General features: G+C 40.8%; 3 protein-coding genes across 3 annotated transcripts in view; 2 read left to right on the top strand and 1 right to left on the bottom strand.

Annotated features, from left to right (window-relative positions):
* Positions 1-1,796: 1,796 nt before the first annotated feature.
* LOC131888324 (sulfur globule protein CV2-like) lies at positions 1,797-3,027 on the bottom strand. Its single transcript, XM_059237163.1, has 3 exons — positions 2,868-3,027; positions 2,364-2,779; positions 1,797-2,161 (listed from the first exon to the last, which is right to left on the bottom strand). The coding sequence occupies exons 1-3, from the start codon at positions 2,874-2,876 to the stop codon at positions 1,996-1,998; spliced, it is 591 nt and encodes a 196-aa protein (XP_059093146.1). The 5' UTR covers positions 2,877-3,027; the 3' UTR covers positions 1,797-1,995.
* Positions 3,028-13,696: 10,669 nt separating this feature from the next.
* LOC131888317 (protein O-mannosyltransferase 1-like) lies at positions 13,697-17,226 on the top strand. The gene is made up of 9 exons (XM_059237151.1): positions 13,697-14,230; positions 14,300-14,556; positions 14,636-14,760; positions 14,823-15,174; positions 15,250-16,130; positions 16,205-16,425; positions 16,505-16,631; positions 16,692-16,866; positions 16,939-17,226. The coding sequence occupies exons 1-9, from the start codon at positions 14,063-14,065 to the stop codon at positions 17,123-17,125; spliced, it is 2,493 nt and encodes an 830-aa protein (XP_059093134.1). The 5' UTR covers positions 13,697-14,062; the 3' UTR covers positions 17,126-17,226.
* A 200-nt stretch (positions 17,227-17,426) lies between these two features.
* Positions 17,427-19,579, top strand: part of LOC131888318 (ammonium transporter Rh type B-like) — a 3,692-nt gene continuing 1,539 nt past the window's right edge. The window contains exons 1-5 of the mRNA XM_059237152.1: positions 17,427-17,713; positions 18,342-18,528; positions 18,588-19,031; positions 19,103-19,259; positions 19,328-19,461. Of these exons, the coding sequence (XP_059093135.1) occupies positions 17,524-17,713; positions 18,342-18,528; positions 18,588-19,031; positions 19,103-19,259; positions 19,328-19,461 (1,112 nt within the window). The 5' untranslated portion in view covers positions 17,427-17,523. The remainder of the gene's footprint in view (positions 17,714-18,341; positions 18,529-18,587; positions 19,032-19,102; positions 19,260-19,327; positions 19,462-19,579) is intronic.

Here is a 19,579-nt window from a genome sequence, read left to right as displayed (position 1 = left end):
GGAGACGTGGATTTTGACTCTGCACTGCGCCAGGTGTCGTTCGTTACCTCGTAGCCTTTTTTGGTTTGAACCACCACCACCAACAGGTTCCCCGGTTGTGCCATGGCTTTCTTCTTATGAATTATGCTCGTCTCTCCACGTGCACATGCTACGTACGTATATGTATGTAGGACCTTTGTAGCTTGGTCCCTGAACCACTTTCATCCGTGGAGCAATACTACATACAGTCTGGATTGCATGGCGTGATAGCCAGAGTGTGTAGTAAGTAGTGCATACGAACTGTGCCTGGCGCCAGAACTTACTCTCCAATAGTCCCATAAGAGACGAACTCAATGGGGCACACAATGGTTTTGATGACTAATCTAACTTTCTCCGATGATTGAAACCATGCATACAGAGTGAATGTCTTGACTGCTTACTGCTGTCTGTGCAATGCCAACCATCATACATGAACCATAACCTCGGAGACCATGCAGATTTCGACTGAAATGATCCCTAATTGAGAGTCCAAAGGTTCAGTTAAGTACGTTGAACCATGATAATGAAAGATGAGCCCTGTCTGTTTCAATCCCAGGCTGAGTTGAGGGTTTCAAATTGCCAAGTAGAGGACGAACCAGATAAATGTCAGATTTTGAAACTACAAAATCGATGATGAACGGTCACGTTAAGAATTAGCTTAGAACGACTTCAAGAGCAATGGTTGAATTCTTGGCTTTCCCGCTAGAATCTTTCGAATCATGGCCTTTGACGACCCGAAGTCCTTCCGTGTCCCTGGGGTTCAGTATGGCACACACTCACATGCGCGGTAGATTCGAAATGTGGAACAAGCGCAAGCTTAGCGTAACGTTTTTAACTTCATTATCTGTCCATACATCTGTTAGTACGAGTATATGTGGTATATGTGCGATTATAATCCCGGATCTCTCAAACATTAATTGATTTTAAGCGTTTTGTCAGAAAGCCAGCCACTAATCTTTTTTTTATTTGTGCTATTTAAAAAAAAAACAATTTATGATCATCAGAATCACTTCGTTCGATATATCCTTATAAATACGATAATTGTCGGTATTTGGATTTTTACTTGATGATAAAAATATCCTTACACAGATGATCTTAAATGGTAGTTAGTGGGAAAATACTTGTTTGGCTTGTTGATCTCTAAAATAATGGAAATGATCCAAATCACTTGTTTTAGGTTTGCTTCTCGAACTGCTAAACGGAATGTAATCCACAGTACTTTTAAAATGAAAGGCTATACTTCGAGTTCTTTGAAAAGGTTTGTCTGTTGCTGTAAGACAGTGTTAATCTTATCCAGCCATATCAATATAAGAGTAGGAAACACTAGATTAGAGAAAGGGAAAGGAAAGTGGACTTAAGCAGACCTCGTTACTTAAACCTCCTATTTGATTGTCAACTGAAGCAGAAACTTGGGATTGGAGCTGGAGCTGGAGCTGGATAATGAATGAGCAAACGATACACTCGGAATACCTGGCGACCAAACTAGCCACGTTGTTGCAGATTGATTGACTTTCCGCCCGCTCCACCTTTGTTGGTTTTCTTCTCTTCGGAAGGTTTCGTTTGGACCCCTCCTCAAAAAATTACAAGTAATATGTGTTGTTGGCGTTGTTTGGATTGTTAGACTGGCGAGGTACTATCGAGCCAGTCTCCCTTGGGAGAGTAAAACCTTTTTATTCCACTTCTATTGAAGTAGCTAGAGTATTCAAAGAGCCTTCTTCCGGAAACAAATCTTTCGTATCCATTACGATTCAAAATTAAAATGAATGGTCAGTCGAAGGTAGATTTTCTTGTGTATTTCACACTATGCTCAAATGTCATGTAATTCAGAATCACATCGCACATCTTTACACGGATGTCTATTGATTGCTTCTAGCACATCCCACTCCGATTCAACAGGAATGGAAATGTCGGAATGAAAGTGGAGTATTGGTTTTGATATGGTTTGGGAGGGCAGTTCTTGTTGGCGATGGATACTATTTAGTAGTAATATCCATAGGGAGCATAACCGTATCTGGCACGGCCATGACCATAAGAGCCACGGTATCCGTACGAGCGAGAGGGGTAGCCGTAGCTTTTGTATCCATATCCGTACCCGTATCCAGGCTCAGCATCGGCCTCAGGCTCGGCCTCAGCGGATCGTTTGCTAAAATCAATGCAAATAAGTCATTAAGGGAGAAGAATCGATTGGATCCAAAAGGTTAACGAGTGTGGTGAGGTAGTTTAAGTTTTGTTTGTGAACAAGAACATTTGACCAAACACGTTAATGTCAAATACAACTATCTAGCATGATAAAATTGAAATGTAATAGCGAGAAGAGGATGACCTCGCAATGGAACTCTGCTTACCCGTAATGCTTTCCATAACCGTAAGCCAGACCATATCGGGGGTAGCTGCTGTATCCGTACGCTGGACGGCCATAACCGTATCCGTACAGAGAGTGGCCGTAGTTATAACCATAAGCAGGGCGGCCATAGCCATAGCCGTATCCGTAGAGGTGTCCGGGATCGGCTTCGGCTTCGGCCTCAGCGGTGGCCACGGCGGTAGGCTCAGCCTCAGCGCTTCGCTTGCCGTAGTGTCTGCTTCCATAAGAATAGCCGTAGGGGTTGTAACCGTAACCATGACCATATCCGTAACCACGACCATAGCCATAGTAGCCGCTGTAGAGACCACGTCCATAACCATAACCATAGCCTGCTTCAGCATCGGCCTCAGCGGCGGGCTCGGCAACGGCCAAAGCGGCGAAAAGAGCAACGAAGATCAACTGAAAGCGATGAGAGAAAGAGAATAAGTTTGACTCCTGGGCTTCTAAGGCTGAATAAGGTTCAAGCCTGAATAGACGGGGTACTCACAGACTTCATGGTGATGATTGATTTTGATATCTTGAAGATGAGCTCCTCCTGTGGATTGCAGAAGCTAGCTGATACCTTCTCCCAAATTCGCCATGGCTTTTATAGCCAAAGTCGCGGTACTTTGTCGTTGGCTTCAGTTTCGTACGGAATCGAAATCTTCGCAGCGTTGTTGAATGGACCTGAGGCCGATGATCCATTGCTCAAGCATACGACACCCACCTTAATACATTTGTACGTATCAAGGTATCACGGTGGTGTGGTAGCTACTACAAGCATAGCTCACTTGTGGAATCAGCAAAGCGTAAACTCCGTAACAACCAAATCAGGCCTCCAGGCCCACGGTTAACCATGCGTCGAACCTGGCCACCATGTGAGATGTGATAGCTTCTTCAACACACGCCATGCCCCCTCCATTGTTATTGGTCGCATGGCGTGGCACCAATTGTCATGCAATTTGTCTTTGTGTGCCAATTAAGTCAGAACATTTTCTCAGACCAATCAGAAACTGTTTCCAACCTCATTGGGCTCTCCTGTCTTTGTTGTTGTTGGGCAGGGCTGTACAATGGGAATCATTTAACATTCTTGATATCGCATCTCCGATTTCTTGGTGAAGTCCAGAACATTTCCACATGCATCGGAGCTTTCAACGGACAAGCAGAACAACATCAAAACATCAAAGGAATAAGTTCAACTGAGCCACTACTCAACGACGAAAAACCACCAGGATTAATATCAACAACAATAAAATTGATACAGGAGGAAAGGCAATTACTGAAGGCAGGAAAATAGTGCTGGTCAATTGTGACATCCTTTGCGAATGAGATCGAGAAAAGCTCTTTCAAAGAAGAACAAAAAGCTTCTATTTTCATGTGACCCAAATAATATTCATTTCGATAAAAAATAATTGAGCAACTTGGACTAATTACCACTGGAAAACGGACGGATAGGCTAGGGACATAATTTGTCTTTCCGCGTCTCATAAAATAACAGCCATTTTCTCTCTATGAGCAAGACCTGGCGGTAACGAAACTGGAAATAATAAATTTCAGCTCGATCAAACGATTGGGTCCCAAATCATACCATATACCCATCCATCTTACGCCTAGCAGTGCACAGGAGTAAATTAGTTAGCCATTTAAGCCAAGAAACGCAAGCCTAAAAATACAAATTAATTCTACCCCCCTTGGAGCAAGATTGATTTTAATCCAGCACAAGAAAATCGACCGTGGTCTAATGAAGGCAAATGTTTGATGTTTTGACTGTTGATATTTTTTTTGTAATCGGCTTTTGTTCATTGCAGGAATTTTTTGCCGTTCATCTTAGTTTTGAAATTCGTTGGCCCTATTCCGTTGAGAGCATTCCTACTGCCCCTTTAAACCGCGAACGGTGTTCTGGATGGATGATTAAGTTGTTGGTTGTGGCAAGCGTTTCATTTAATCTAAAGTTCAAAAGAAAATTGGGGAAGGTATTTCGAAGATGCTATCATTTTGCCTATATAACAAAAAACAAGGACTTCCGTTTGCTCAAACTTCAAGCCGACAGAAGAGCTGAGAGCTATACAAGCCTCAAAGAAAAGGTGTTGCCCAAGGAGAGGCTTTTGCGTCGCAATTTCAGTGAATACTTGTTACTCACTCTCCATTGGGCCAATATTGTATAAAAAGTGCTTATACAACGACAACTCTTTCTTAACTAACGTCCTGGCAGAATCATTCCACAATCTACCAATTGTGGTCGTTCAAATAGAATTATGGTTAAAAAGAATAGAGGAGCGTCATCTTTGCAATTCATTCATAATTATTAACCCAGGTTTATCTTTCCTAGTGAGTACAAAGACAAAAAAACAGTAATTGCTGTTCATGGCTCCTGTTCATTTTTTATGGGAACAATTTGGCACCTACGTATTTGAAGCATTTGAACTCAGTTTACGAAAAATTATGGATGTGTTAAGTGACGATCATCAAAACAACCTGACAAATAGGGTTGGTAATCCACGGACTTCTAGAGATGGGGACTAAGAACGGAAGCATAAAATTCCTATCTCATAAACTGTTTACTTTATGCCAAATAACCTCTCGATACGACCACAAGATCTAGTTGAATAGATGAGCTTGGCCAATTTCAAGGCCAAACCTATGCTTAGGGAACTTAGGAGACAAGCTCAAAGTTATGTGGTAAACAATACATAAAACTCGAATTTTCTGCCTACTCATGGTCAGCTACATAAGCTTTTGACAAGATAACTTTGAAACGAACCACTTTACAAGAAAATGATGTAACGATAAGCTGCCTTTAATTGAAGAGATTTACGCTTCTTATTTTGTTACCTTAGTTCTAAAAGTTGCTCAGAGTTGCCATGACCAAGAACAAGCTGATTTGACGGGAAGCTCGTTCACAATCCATATTTCTAGAAGTTCGTGGGTTGTCAATCAAAGCTGAAATTCAGAACCAACCTATAAATACTGGACCAACGACGTTTTATTTAAAAGTTGTAGTACAATAAAGTTCAGACAATTCAAATTGTTGAGCAGTCATGAAAAATAATTTCAATCTATCACTGTATCAGCTTTATTTTGCAAATAAAAGTCTTTGTATTAAGAAAATGGTTAAAAATAAAGAAAGATGGAATAATCGTTTTTTTTTTCTTCATTGTAATCATAATCGGAACTACATTCAGACCATGTCGTATAGAAAAGGACCCATGTAAAAGATAACTTTTAAGCAACACACCTTCGAAACAAAGGGAGATACATCATGAGCCCTAGATTACTTTGATTTGAAATGATACACTTTAAAGTACATTCAAGGTAAAACAAAGAGGCTCAGCAAGCTCGAAGCGAATTAGCGAATCATGAGCGTTTCCGCCCGAGGTCCTCAAGCGTTTGTTGCAAATAGAGAAACCTTCACGAACCATGGATTGTTCAATAGCCAGTCTAGCCATCGATCACAATTGTAAAATGACTCCACTTTTGGCACAAGATCCATACAACATTAAACATGTCATAAAGCCCGACCAATCAAGCAAAACGGACCCCAACCACTTCGTGATTTATCGGTGACAACAATGAAAATTAATTATTCAATCTGAAATCCCGCAACAAAATGGATCGATGTTTAAAGATGATACTGACTGGGCAAAAATACAAGTCATATAATATCTTTTCTGATGGGTGACTCCGATTATCTCTGTTTTGCAAGAAAGGTCATTGAAGCACTGAATTAAGATACTAAGTTGTAAGCGTAAATTGAAGTCGAATTAGTTGTGCTTTTTCAAATATGAACATTTGGACACCCGGTAATTCAGCTCAATTGAACATCCTCCTAAATGAGTAAGCCATTTCTCACGATACTAAATTATGTGCCTAAGTTTAAGTTTACGATGAAATTGAGATATCTTTCAAATAAGGCTGGTTCACAAGAGGGCAAACGTTAGCTTCAAATTTGAATTACTATGTCGATTCCATGGCTTATTGAAGCAATGATCTTTGAGTTCACAGAGATTTGAACAGGATTTCGCAATAATCATCTGAGGCATTCCTTAGGAAAAAAATGTAAATCTGGGCCAACCAGGCTCAAACCTACGGTCCTATCCATCCCACAGCAAAAAAAATGTCCTTCTATCGTAAAAAATCCAAATCTTCTTTTCCAATTGTTTCCCTCTCAAATGAATGGTTACATATAAATAAAGTTTAAAAAAAAAGAGCCGCAAAGGAAGCTGTCAGTTTCTTGAAAGTACGTACCTGCAAGGCTTTCCTAAAATCTGGTCTAAATACCAACCGCAATAAACATTAGGCTTTGAACACCATTAACCTAGCATTTTGTAATCATTTCATGTAATGTTGATAACCTTCAAGAAAATGGACTTTCAGATTCGTTCGTTCAGCAATTGCAGGTGTTTGAAGTACAAAACTACTCTTTGCTTGCTTGACCTCCCTTTCCTCAGGTACAGTATTCTGTTTTCGTTTTCTGTTTTCATCGTTCCTGGCTTTCCCCTAGGATCATTTGGTTCATCCGTTACGATTCATTTGTTATTTGAATTCTTGATAAGATTTAATACACTTTGGAGATATTTATTACATGTTTGCGTTCTCAACTACCCACGACGTTTGCCTTCAACCATGGACCAATTGGTAACCATTTCAATGGTTCATCTGATAAGTCTGCGTTCAGCTGTTCTACATGAATATCCAACCAAGAACAATCCCTCCAAATCCACTTTAGCAGTCGATATCTCAAAAAATGCTTTCAATAACACCCTTGTCAAAAAGTCGACTTCTGTCCTGCCACTTCATTCATTCTGCATGCGTATACATTTTAATGATACAAATTCCAATCAATGAATACGATAACAAACATTGATTAGAAGCATGAAAACCGAAGTGGACAAAATCCATCTCGGTCCCATGAAGCATGAACTGAACATTGAAACCAGGCATACCAAAACTTATGTAGATTTCACGGTATTCAAGTAAGCGATATCTCTACACAAACAAATAGTTCATTGATTAGCGAGTCAGTGACTTGATCTACATACATACAATAAGTACTGTGGTTTCAGCAATAATGTACTGCATTGGACTATATAGGGCATTTCAAAAGAAATGTACCACCCGAAGTTGGTTGACATAATCGGATATGCCATCATTAGAATGAATAAACGAAAACAATACATCAAGTGAACCAGATTTTGCTGGACGCATTTACGAGTCTTTCAGACCTCCATATTTTTGAATGCCAATTGAATTTCAAGCTGTGTAAAATTCAGGGGCTTTATTAAACTATACACCGTTGTACCAGAAGCTGATTCGACCTCATTTGGAACAATTTTAAGCCTTCCAGAGAGTGACGAGCTGAACTTCAATCCAGTTGGTCCAATTCATCAGACGTCAGTTTTGACCAATCTTCTTTTAAGAGAGCCGGATATAAAAAGTCATTAATTCAAAGCAAGGCTAGTTCGAACAACGAGGACCACCTCTCTCTCTTCTATTTCGGACTCCTTCATTGTTTGATGTGCTTCCTTCTTATGTTAATAAGGATTACGTAGGCCTTATTGATCTGGTAGCATCTTTCAAGTCAGACTTAGACAAATTTTTAAATAGAATTCCAGATCAGCCCTACATTCAAGGACTAGCTCGGTCTGCCAACTCAAAATCGTTGTTAGACCAAATCTCATATAAAGATTGAAAGGTAAAAGATAGACAAAACATAATCTTTTATTTTATTTGTACCATTCCCTGTTGTGGTTAGAAAAGCCCTTGAAAAAACCGGACCAAAAATGATAACAATGATAAATAACGATAAGAATTTATGACGCCCCCTTTTCTGTTTTATCTAATAAATCATGGCACATTTCAAGAAGTTAAGACACCTAAAAACTAGAGGTGGCCGATACTTTCGCAACACCCTGTAATGGTAGAGCAGAAGGCCTCATTCCCAACCACCTTGACAACAAACGTTACTGAATTCAATTGTGACATGTCCGGATGATCCAATGGCTGGCTAGCTGACTGGTTTGCATACCTTTGATTCTGTTTGAGGATTCAACTTACCGTGCTAAACATAAAATTCAACTAGGTGCTGCAGTGTTAGTGTTTTTTTCTTGATGATTCCAATTTGTCATATGATCATGAATGCAGGTTGTGTTGTCCGTCGTGCTTTATCACTCGGTACATTTTTTTTCAAATCTACGATAATCCTTGAGGGGGGTAGTAAATGAAGCTAATTATAAGTCCACGCACCGCCAATTACGTTCATGAAAAAAAAACGATTCTGTTAATCTGTCAGTTTTTTCCGGTCTCTCTTCGAACTTCTACGTGGTTTGCATCCCTCAAAGATGGACTACTATAACTCGCAAGCCACAAATGGAATGACGTGACGTTTTCTTTTGGTTCCATTTTGTTCATCCATCGTCGTGCCAACTGCAAAATTGAAACAATCGAATGATGAATGAAGCGCTTCAGAATTGCGATGTTTGCCGTATTTATTTGAATGTGGGGACAGCAACGCTTGAGAACTCGCAACAAACTTCTCGCTTCTCGTGAGAGTGGTTGCGGTTTCCTTCCTCAGTGGTTGATTGGTTATTTTTTCGAGATATGACAACCAAACAAGGTACACATGTTGGATCGGACAATGGGAATCTAACTTCGTAAGCATGAAGACTGACCCATTCTAAGAGGACGTACTCAAAATCAGTTATTTGGTTCAATGTTCAGATCACATTTTCTTGGGACAGTATTATATTCCGGTTTCCCAAAATTCATTTAGTTCATCTAAAAGTAATCTCCTGCATCAATTTTCCAAAATGTTGTGCATTATTAGTGTCCAAAAGTAGTTTACAAAGCAAACTTGAGTAGGGCTTCGTCACTTAGTTCGGGCTATTTGAAAGGTCTGCCGGGTATGTAAGAAGTAAGTCTCGTGGTTCTAGTCTAGGAATCATATAATAAGAGAGTCGATTGCAATATTTTGCCTTTGGGTTCATAGATTGAGCGGTCCATGACTTTGAGCCAACCTCAAAAAGTTGTCTTTTGCTGGTCATTTGGGCATTCTATTGACATGTACTCGTACGTACTACATTTCGTATATGGTGTTGATCAAGTTGTTTTTCCTGTCAGAATTACAAAACTGGACGAGTTCAGGTCACCCTTGACATTTAGAGGATTGGCCATTTGCCCCCAAAAGAAATTGCCTAAAATTAGACCTGGTTACAAATAGCACGAGAAAAAAAAAACATTTCGCAAGCAACCAGTTTTGTTAAAGAAAAAATTCACACAACTTGTATAATTATGTATCATTGCTTCATCGCCTTTATTTGGACCGTACAACAGACACATCCAGGCTTCAAATCCATTGTTAGCTAGCTTTAAGATTGGTATCATATTCGAAAAATATTTGGTTCTTTTTCTATGTGTACTGGATGTCAAGCAGCCTGTTATGGCATTAGCCGTTGGGACAAGCCGATCCAATGAGTTTTCATAATTTAGCGTCTACTACCTACCAACCGCACACTAATCGACGACAAACCTTCTCAAACTCATTGAAACTGGTACATCTAGTACTACTGCAGATCGTAGGAAAACACCATATCCAGCCGCTTCCGCTCGTTTACATTATTCATGTCAACATATTAATATTGCATCAATCATGGGCCGAAACACCTTTCCTTTGCTGCACCCGGCTCACCTGGTTTCGTTGCCATTAAAAATTACTTCTCCATACAAGGGGAGGGACACTTCATGCGACAAAAGGCCAATAGTTCTACTCTTCTTCAACGCGGTTTCGTGTGAATCGATCCTCTGGGAAATGTCAAACGGGGTTGTCCAAGGCGATCCACCTGAGACCTACTACGAGAACCAGGAACAACCAAGCCACCCTACGTATGCTACTACCTTTTTCCCTCCTACCTCCTCCATGGCCCGCCATCTCTCCAAGCACCGTTGCGTGGTCTCGGTTTTTAAATGCCACAAGACTTCGTTTCGCGGTTCGATGGCCTCCGTTACTGCGTCTTTATCCTTCAGTCCCTTCCTCCCTCCGGCCGGCCGCGCGACGTATTTGGTACAGGAGGACCTTGCCGGCACCCCTATTACTAATACAGGGCGAACGGAAATGACGGTAATTTGATCATTAAAATTGCAAAACTAATCGATTAGTCTATCATAAAGAAACTTCTCAGGCACATATTTGAACCTTAGCCACCGGTCAAGGTTCTTTCAAAACAAATTTGATATATTTTCGATTGTCAAAAAGAGACAAAATGAATTTAGAGAAACTACTATAAGTCTAGAATAGAAGTCAGGGCGAGAGACCATCACATAGCCTGATATCTTCACGTGCCAACTGGGGTAGAATTTGTCGAAATTTGGAGGCTGTGATGGTTGCAAAAGAACACGATATCGAGTGATATTCACATTTTTTCAAACTCTTTTTTTCATTAATCATGAAAATTTATCTTATTCTTCGTCTTTGAATGCCAACCTGATTCATTGCTATGCTGTTATTTCCGGCCACCCAGTATCTAGTTCTACTGGCTGGGCAAATTCTAGATTGTTCATCCGTGGTTCAAGAGGGAAGGATATGTGTGAGTGTGCGCACATATTACTTTGAAGGCACTTGAATGTTAGAAGCGATTGTGGCCGGCGGACATGCCATGAAGACTATCGATTTTGAAATAGATCTGAGCATGAATTTTTCATGATGCCGCTTTCAAAGCAAAGGGGACTGACTGACTGATTGGTCGACTGGCAGGGCAGTTTCGAGGAAAGCAAGTCCTATGTTAGTGTGGACAATCCCTAATGTCAGGGAGATTAATTGAGAGTGCTGAAAAAACGAACCCGAAGCGTTTATTCAACGTGGCCATCTGGCATTACGTACAGTTTTAGGACTACGATCAGAATTGGAACCATGCATAAGAAAGTGGCCTAGTAGAACACATAAATATACATGCCCTATACGTAAATGAAAGGGGGACCAACGAGGATGATGTCGAGGTCCCTGGCTCGAATCAATACACGAAATCCAACTTGCGTGTTGCACAAAAGCCATGATTAGGTTTTTGATTCCTTCCTCATATACAGTACTATGCTCGTAAGTATTATGTGCTGGCGCTGCTTGCCTCAGTATTAGGTCCTACTGTTGGCCAATATGTATTCGTGTCAAAATAAAATAATAAAAAAACCTTCATTGGAGGGACTGCCACTCCAAAAAGCTTTGTGATATTATTGAAAAGCTAGCTAGCCCTCACGTCAACTGTCGATGTTTTAAGGACGTTTTGGAACAAGCTTGGAACTCTTATATGAAAATGACGACTAAGACCCATGAAGAGGCCACTTCGAACCGATATAGATCGGCGACACACTGAAGAGTGTTGTTCCATGGAAAGATGGCTTTGCAACCTGAAATCACAGATTTGTGGCTAGATGGCTGGACGAGTTTAAGTAAATGATGGATCAAAATTCATTCTACACATTGCTTCTAATGTAGAGTGTGTAAAACATGCAAACTTTTGGAACAACAAAAAACATTTGGAAGCATGCGTTGTAGGTATTGATCTTTCATTAGATAAATCATTGAAAATGGAACCCATTGGAGCGCGTCAAATACGTATTTTAGCAAGTTATTGTAATGCCTTTTATTGGCTACACACAGTGGTTATTATTTCTGATTAGGTGCTTGCGAAAATGCCAAGGCTTCTAATTGCCATTTTCTTTGCTGAAGAAACGAAAGGAACAATTCTTGCTCAATAAGCATCTTTAAAAGTAGCTCATATTAGTATATTACAGCACTTAAGTATTGTTGTGCAAAACCTAGTCAAACAATATTGTCAGTACTCCTAGTTTTGCACTGACATCCAATTTTAACAATATCTATCTACCAGATGCTGAGTTATTACACTTTGAAAGTTGCATTTTACAATAAAATAGATCAAAATATGACCTAACTTTACTTTAGGTAATTGCAAAAGAGCAAATGATGTGCTTCGTTGATAATATGAAAATAAATGATCTTCTTTCATCTCTAAAACTTAGAATTAGTAAATGTTGGCATTTAAAACTTACTCAGAATATGAAATTACCAATAACTTTTCTTAAACTTGGAAAACTACACTAGCCAATCATGTTGTTGAAATTTTACAAGGATCCATCTGACAATTTAATGTTCAAAATTTGGCAAGGATTACTTTCTACGTAGCAAACACTTATTCATTAAATGTTAATAAAAAAATCTCAAACTTCAAGATCACTAATAAAAGAACTCACGGTTGACAAATATGACATCATAGTTGTTAATTGTTTATTTTAAGTAAGTTTTAAGTGATATAAAAAACTGTTTTTTGCTTTTTCTGCTTCCTTCTGAAGAGTGGGACATTTTTATTAATTTTTGGGACATTGAAAAAGCATATCATATTTCTTGGCAATTTCTATAAGGTATAACCAGAAGCCTTGGCATTTGAGCATAATCTTTTTAAGTGTAGTGGGAACCACGGTGTACACCCATGTGTAGTGCAACGACCAGAAAATGTTAACTGGAAAAGGATAATTTTATATGCGTCAAGTTTTGATTTTAGACACTTATCTTTTTTGAATTGCTACAATTTTCGCTACGGACTCCAAGTCTAAGGAGCTTCAATCCAATTGGTGGCCACTTGCCAGTTCAATTGGCAAAAAAGCCGATAGCTTGAGAAGATTAAAATTGACTGATCGTTTATTTTCAATAGAAGTAAAAGTAATGCATCTTTTGCTTGCACCTTCTTCACACAGGTAAATATTTGACAAAAATAATGGAAATCAGGGGTCGCAAAAGGTTGCGTGAGTTATGAAGAGTGTCCAAACTGTCGTTAAGAATGATCTTACTTACAATAATCGGAAGTTGAAATCACACAATGAATGAACGCTAATTAGTAAAAAAATGATCACTGAATTGCGCTATTATATTGATTTTATGCTAATCATACTCCATTTCCAAAATATGTATATATATGAAATATTTCGAACACACTTAAAACTATGTTGAAATATATTCAAACAAACGCATCTCAATTGCTAGCTTCAAAGTCCATATATTCCGTGAGGAAACATTTAATAATCACAACCACTCCAAAATAAAACTACGAATTAGTAACCCGAATCGTCAGATGGCGCCTGCTACAGCAAAACATTGTCCCTTGGGCTTGGAACAGACAGTCACAATTTCCCTATCATACTACTAGCATCATGTATCTCATAACAACTGATGCAGAGCCGGCAAAGAGATCCAACTCAGCTGGACTGTATTGGCATTACTTAACAATTGCTGGTCCTTTGAGCAACCATACACACAGGTAAAAATGTATCCAAAGCGTCCATGCTTCACCGCATAGCAGCTTTGCTCCATCTGATTTGGTACGTTCAGAGGGAAAAAAAGAGAAACTCAAGACGACGGATTGAAGTCAAGAGGCATAAGGTGGAAGTTGATGTCGATAGCTGCTTTTGGAGGACCATGATGAGTCCAGCCAAACTCCACACTCGCCTGGTTACTTGGCTGATACCCAGGTGAATGTCCAATTCCATGTAGAGGGTGAAAAATCTTTCAAAGACATCTCCAATAAACCTTATCCATTCATGAGAAAGTATGAATGAATCTGTGTCAATAAGCCAATAAGCCGGACAGTTCAGTGAACACGAGTCATTTAAATCACGAATCTAAATCTAAAACCAATCTGAAACATGGTTCAACTCGGGAAAAGTGAAGTGAACGGCGGATCTCAAGTGAGATCCAGGAAAAAGAAGGTCAAGGAATCGGAGGTGGAACAAGCTCCATTGAAGCATTTGGATGCACTCGAATTGAAGCAAAAATTGAAGGAACGATTGGACATCCGGGAACAGAGATCATACGTGAGTTTGGCAGAATCTACAGAAAAAAAGTTTCTCCTGTTTTTTAACCACTTGTTTATTGCATTATAGGGAGATGGCGATTCCGTTCCGAGCACACCTCCCAAAGAAAACGGAGACGTATCGGGTGATGAGGCCACGGAGACCATCATCACAAAAGAGTCTTGTTCCAAGAAAAAAACGAGGTCGGGGGAAACAAAACGGAGTGAACCGAAGAAGCCTCACCATCCGTTTGTTATATCAGTGCAAATGGACTTCATGGTTGGGTTCTTGTTTTTGATCAGTCTCATCACACGATTAGTGTTTCTCGATCTTCCACGAAACGTTGTGTAAGGATATCTCTCGGGGATAAAACGGCAGGCACGAATGCAACCAACCAACCAACCAATCAATCATTCTTTATTTTAGCTTTGATGAGATGCATTACGGAAAATATGCAAGCTTATACCTTAAAGGGACTTTCTTCTTCGATGCAAATCCGCCTTTGGGGAAACTGATCCTGGCTTTGGCCGGATATTTTGCGGGATATGAAGGTAAGGGTAGCCATGCTTTTTTTCAATGAGCTGTACAGGCATTAAGAATGTCGTTTCTGCAGGAGATTTTGAATTCCAAAAGATTGGAGTTCCATATCCGGAAAACTTTCCTCTGATGACCCTGCGGTTGATTCCTGCACTCTGTGGATCTTTGATCACTCCCACGGTATATCTGATCTTGGGCGAGATGGGTCTCTCGAACTGGGCCGGAGCCCTGGCGGCTCTCATGGTCGTCCTGGACACGGCAATCTTGGCGCAATCCAGGTTCATTCTTCTCGAATCCATGATGATGTTGTTCGCTCTCTTTGCCATATTGAGCGTGCTCAAATTCAGACGATTTGCCGGTGCTCCGTTTTCGATGGGTTGGTGCTTTTGGATCCTGATGACCTCGGTCAACATGGGACTAGCTTTCTCGTGAGATCATACGTTGGCGGAGAGTATCCATATTGCAATGGTAAATAATTCATGGTACGTTCTCTTTTACTCCAGGGTCAAGTTTATTGGGATATATTCATGTTGGTTGTGTAGCTTCCTTCTGCTCCGGAGCTTTTGGAAACGCCTCTCCTTAAAACAAGTTTCGAACTTGCAATTGTTCTTTGAGTTCTCCAGCCAAGCCGTTTTGATTTGCGTGATTCCAATCTTGGTGTACGTTGGGTCATTCTATATCCACTTGAGCATTCTCACCAAGGCCGGAGTCCACGATTCTTTGATGACCAGCGCGTTCCAGGCCAGTTTAGAAGGCGGTCTCAGCTCCATCGTCGACGGTCAGCCCAAAGTGATCGCTCATGGCTCTCAAATCACGTTGCGACACACCCACGGTAAAACCTGCTGGCTCCATTCTCACGAACACGTTTACCCTATCCGGTACGATGATGGACGTGGGTCCTCTCATCAGCAACAAGTCTCATGCTATAGCTACAAGGACGTGAACAATTGGTGGATAGTCAAACGCCCGGATCGGGAGGATCTGGCTGTCCATGAACCATTGGACTCGATCAAGGACGGCGATACCATTCAACTTGTGCACGGAATGACTCATCGGGCACTGAATTCCCACGACGTGGCGGCGCCCATGTCTCCCCATAATCAGGAGATCACCTGCTACATTGACTACAACATATCCATGGCTTCTGAAAACTTGTGGAAAGTGCAGATCGTGAACATGGATAATTCCGGAGAAGAGTCCGCGCGAGTCTGGCAATCCATTGGGTCGCAGATTCGACTCATTCACGTCAATACGAATCAGGCCATGAAATTCTCCCCTCGACTTTATCCCGAATGGGGATTTCATCAGAACGAAGTGGCTGCCGATAAGAACCACGATCAATTGGACACCATTTGGAATGTGGAGGAACATCGATACACCAAACGTAAGACGAGTCGTCTAATGTTAAGCGAGAACTGAAATGAGCGAGTGTGAAATCTGAATCCTCTTCGTTTGCAGATGACGAAGATAAGCGAACTCTAGAGAGAGAGCTTTTCAACGCCGAACTGATACCGCAAACTCCAACATATTTGTCGTTTTGGCAAAAGTTTTGGGAGCTTCAAGTGAAGATGCTCATCACCAACCAGGATAATGTTCAAAATCACAACTACGCTTCCTATCCAGGTGAATGGCCCTTTTTAGTTCGTGGCATTGCCTATTTCATCTCCAAAGACTCCAATGTAAGCACACCATATTTGATCAGATTACTGAAAGCCTTGATGCAGGCAATGCTAGCGAAAGATGTTTCGCTCATTTCAGGCTCAAGTCCACTTGATTGGGAATATCATGATCTGGTATACTGGAACCTTGTCAGTATTAGCCTACAGTACCATTCTCATCATTTATCTACTTCGACGACGGCGATTATGTTTCGATGTTCCTGAAGGTGATATAGACTGTAAAAGGTATTCGAAAGGGCAGTGTTCTTGAAATATTGATGTTTCAGATGTCTTCCAAGAGTTTGTGGAAGTGGGTGAGGTTCTTATGGCCGGCTATCTATTCCATTTCGTACCATTCCTCTTCTATGATCGAACCCTCTTCATCCATCATTATCTCCTAGCCTATGTCTTTAAATTAATGCTCACTGCATTTTTAATGGTGCACATCTACGAAATTGCAATGTAAGTGACAAAATTTGTCGAGCAATCATCCTCTCACAAAGGGTCTGAAAGCACAATCAATCTCTGCTTTAGGAATGTGGTGTCACGGAAATGGTTGGCCCGATTAGTGGCCATCGGAGTGGTTTGTTGGATCTTGGCCACGATCTACGTCTTCGTCCAGATGTCTCCATTCTGCTACGGATTCTTCCCAATGAGTGCAAGCCAAGTCAAGTCTTTGAAATGGAAGGACACGTGGGACTTTATCATCCACAAACCTTAACCACTTTACACTCAACGATCACTCGCCGAGTAGATATTATTCGAGCAAAATGTAGCATATATATTATATATTTTCCTCATAAATATGACACAACGTTGATAGAAATTGATGTGTTCAATCACGGCTAATTGTCGTTTCTCGGAAAGAGCTTCAAGTGCCAAAACAGGATTTGAACGATCCTAATAGACCCTCACCAGGGTCATACAGTATTTAATCCATAGACCGATTATCGAGAGGAGACAAAATATGCTAGCCAGCGATGACTCGAAAATAGTTAAAAATTGACGATGTTTTGCACCACCCCTCTCGCCGATCTCAATCAGGAGAGAAGCTCGCGTCTTAGTTGGGATAGAACCTCTTTTCATTGTGGGTCTATCACAATTTCCTGACTACACAAGATGGGGAAAAGTCAGTTTATTGCTCAGACCAAGTTTGCTTGGGCGTGTTTGGTCATTCAAGTGGTGGTTGGCATCCTATTCTTTCTCTTGGTTCGATATGACGACTCTGCGGATGCCACTCATACGCCGAATCGACTAGGACATAACGGACATAACGAGAAACTCCAGGAGGCCATCGAAAAATATCCGAGTAAGAACGGGCATGAAAATTGGTGAATTTGATGCAGTGCTTGATACAAATTAGCCACTTAAGATCAGTCAATGACAGAAAATGCCACGAAGTTGGTTCGTGCAGATGATTCGGTATCAATTTGTTGGCAAATTTGACAGGATTATAAACAATTACAAATATCAATCAAGGCTGGTTGATCCCATTATGGTTTTGGAGGAGCAGACCAATATTGAGAGTTCTTGACTCTGACCACAGAGATCTCTGTACTGACAGAGAATTTCAATAACTCTCGACGAATACTGGCCGCTACCGACTTTGACAAACTTATTTACACCCATAACAACAACAACTAAAATTCTATAACGAATTTGATGTCGATACATCGCAATAAACGGTAATAATAAATAGTTTGCTGCATGGTATAGACAAGGAAAAACGACCCTTAAAACAGTGCGAGCTGCAAATGCAGAGTCAGCGTAATTTTAGCATCTAGTACTCACTTCAAGTGCAAATGGCATCCCAAACTCAAGTTAAACTTCAAATATAAAAAAAAGTAAATAAAAAAACCTTTTAAATGAAATAAGGAAAATAAAATGCTCCTGATTTGCTGAAAGAGTTTCCTTTCATAATTGGTCTACATTTTCAGTGATCGTGGACATTCACATGATGCTGTTTGCTGGATTCGGGTTTCTGATGACTTTCCTAAAACGCTACGGATTCTCAGCTATCGGCTTTACCATGATGATCACTGTCCTCGTCACCGAATGGGCAATACTCGTTCAAGGGTTTCTTCACATGGACGACCATTTTACCATCAAAATATCTTACATCCAGTAAGAGTTCAGCTTCCCTTCAAATCAAAGTACAAAGACTAAGAAGCAGATTATTTTAGCATTCTAGAAGGAGGTTTAGCCGCAGCGGCCGTCCTGATCTCCTTTGGGGCAGTTTTGGGCAAGCTCAACCCATTGCAATTAATCACCATGTGCTTGATCGAAGGGGCCTTGTTCGTCTTGAACGCTTACCTTGGATACATCGTCCTCGGGGCCGTCGATGTTGGAGGCGCCATTTTTATCCACACATTTGGAGCTTACTTTGGGTTGGCCGTTAGTCTGATGGCCAGGAAACGAGATGTGGCCAAGTCCGAGCGTCGGGAAGGTTCCACGGCCACGACTGATCTCTTTGCCATGCTGGGGACGGTGATCCTTTGGGTGTATTGGCCGAGCTTCAACGCTGTTCTGGCCTCACATGATGCATTGCATCGGGCATATATCAACACTTACATCTCCTTGATAGCATCTACCATGATCACTTTTGTAGTGTCAGCATTTTTTGGCGAGTAAGTTCAGAAATGTACTACATCGGCCATGGCATTAAGTTAGAACATTGCTAAGATAATAATATCATTAGAGGAAAACGTTTGGACATGGTTGACATTCAAAACGCCACCTTATCAGGGGGTGTGGCTGTGGGCGCCATTGCTGATTTGATGATCAACCCATATGGAGCGTTCCTTGCCGGGACCTTGGTGGGATTGGTGTCCTCTCTTGGATACAGAATCCTTCAGGTGATCCAGAACAGAATTCAAGGGTTTGGTTCCAGAAAATAGCAATAGGAAGCATATTTTTGTTGAAGGGTAAACTGTTCGATAAACTAAAGCTCCACGACACTTGTGGTGTTCACAATCTACATGGATTACCGGGCTTTCTTAGTGGCATCTTTTCTATAATGGCGGTGGGTCTGGCTTCGGAAGACTCTTACGGACCAAGGTAAACGGCGAAGTGTCATTCTAAGCTAACGAGAAATTAAAACTTATGTATTTTTTTAAGTTTGTATTCGGTGTTCCCAAGATGCGCTCCAGTGGAAGGGTCGGATGAAATGAAACGG

This window comes from Tigriopus californicus, chromosome 10, assembly GCF_007210705.1.
Source record: "Tigriopus californicus strain San Diego chromosome 10, Tcal_SD_v2.1, whole genome shotgun sequence".
Lineage (NCBI taxonomy): Eukaryota > Metazoa > Arthropoda > Copepoda > Harpacticoida > Harpacticidae > Tigriopus > Tigriopus californicus.
This window is presented reverse-complemented; position numbering and strand designations above follow the sequence as displayed.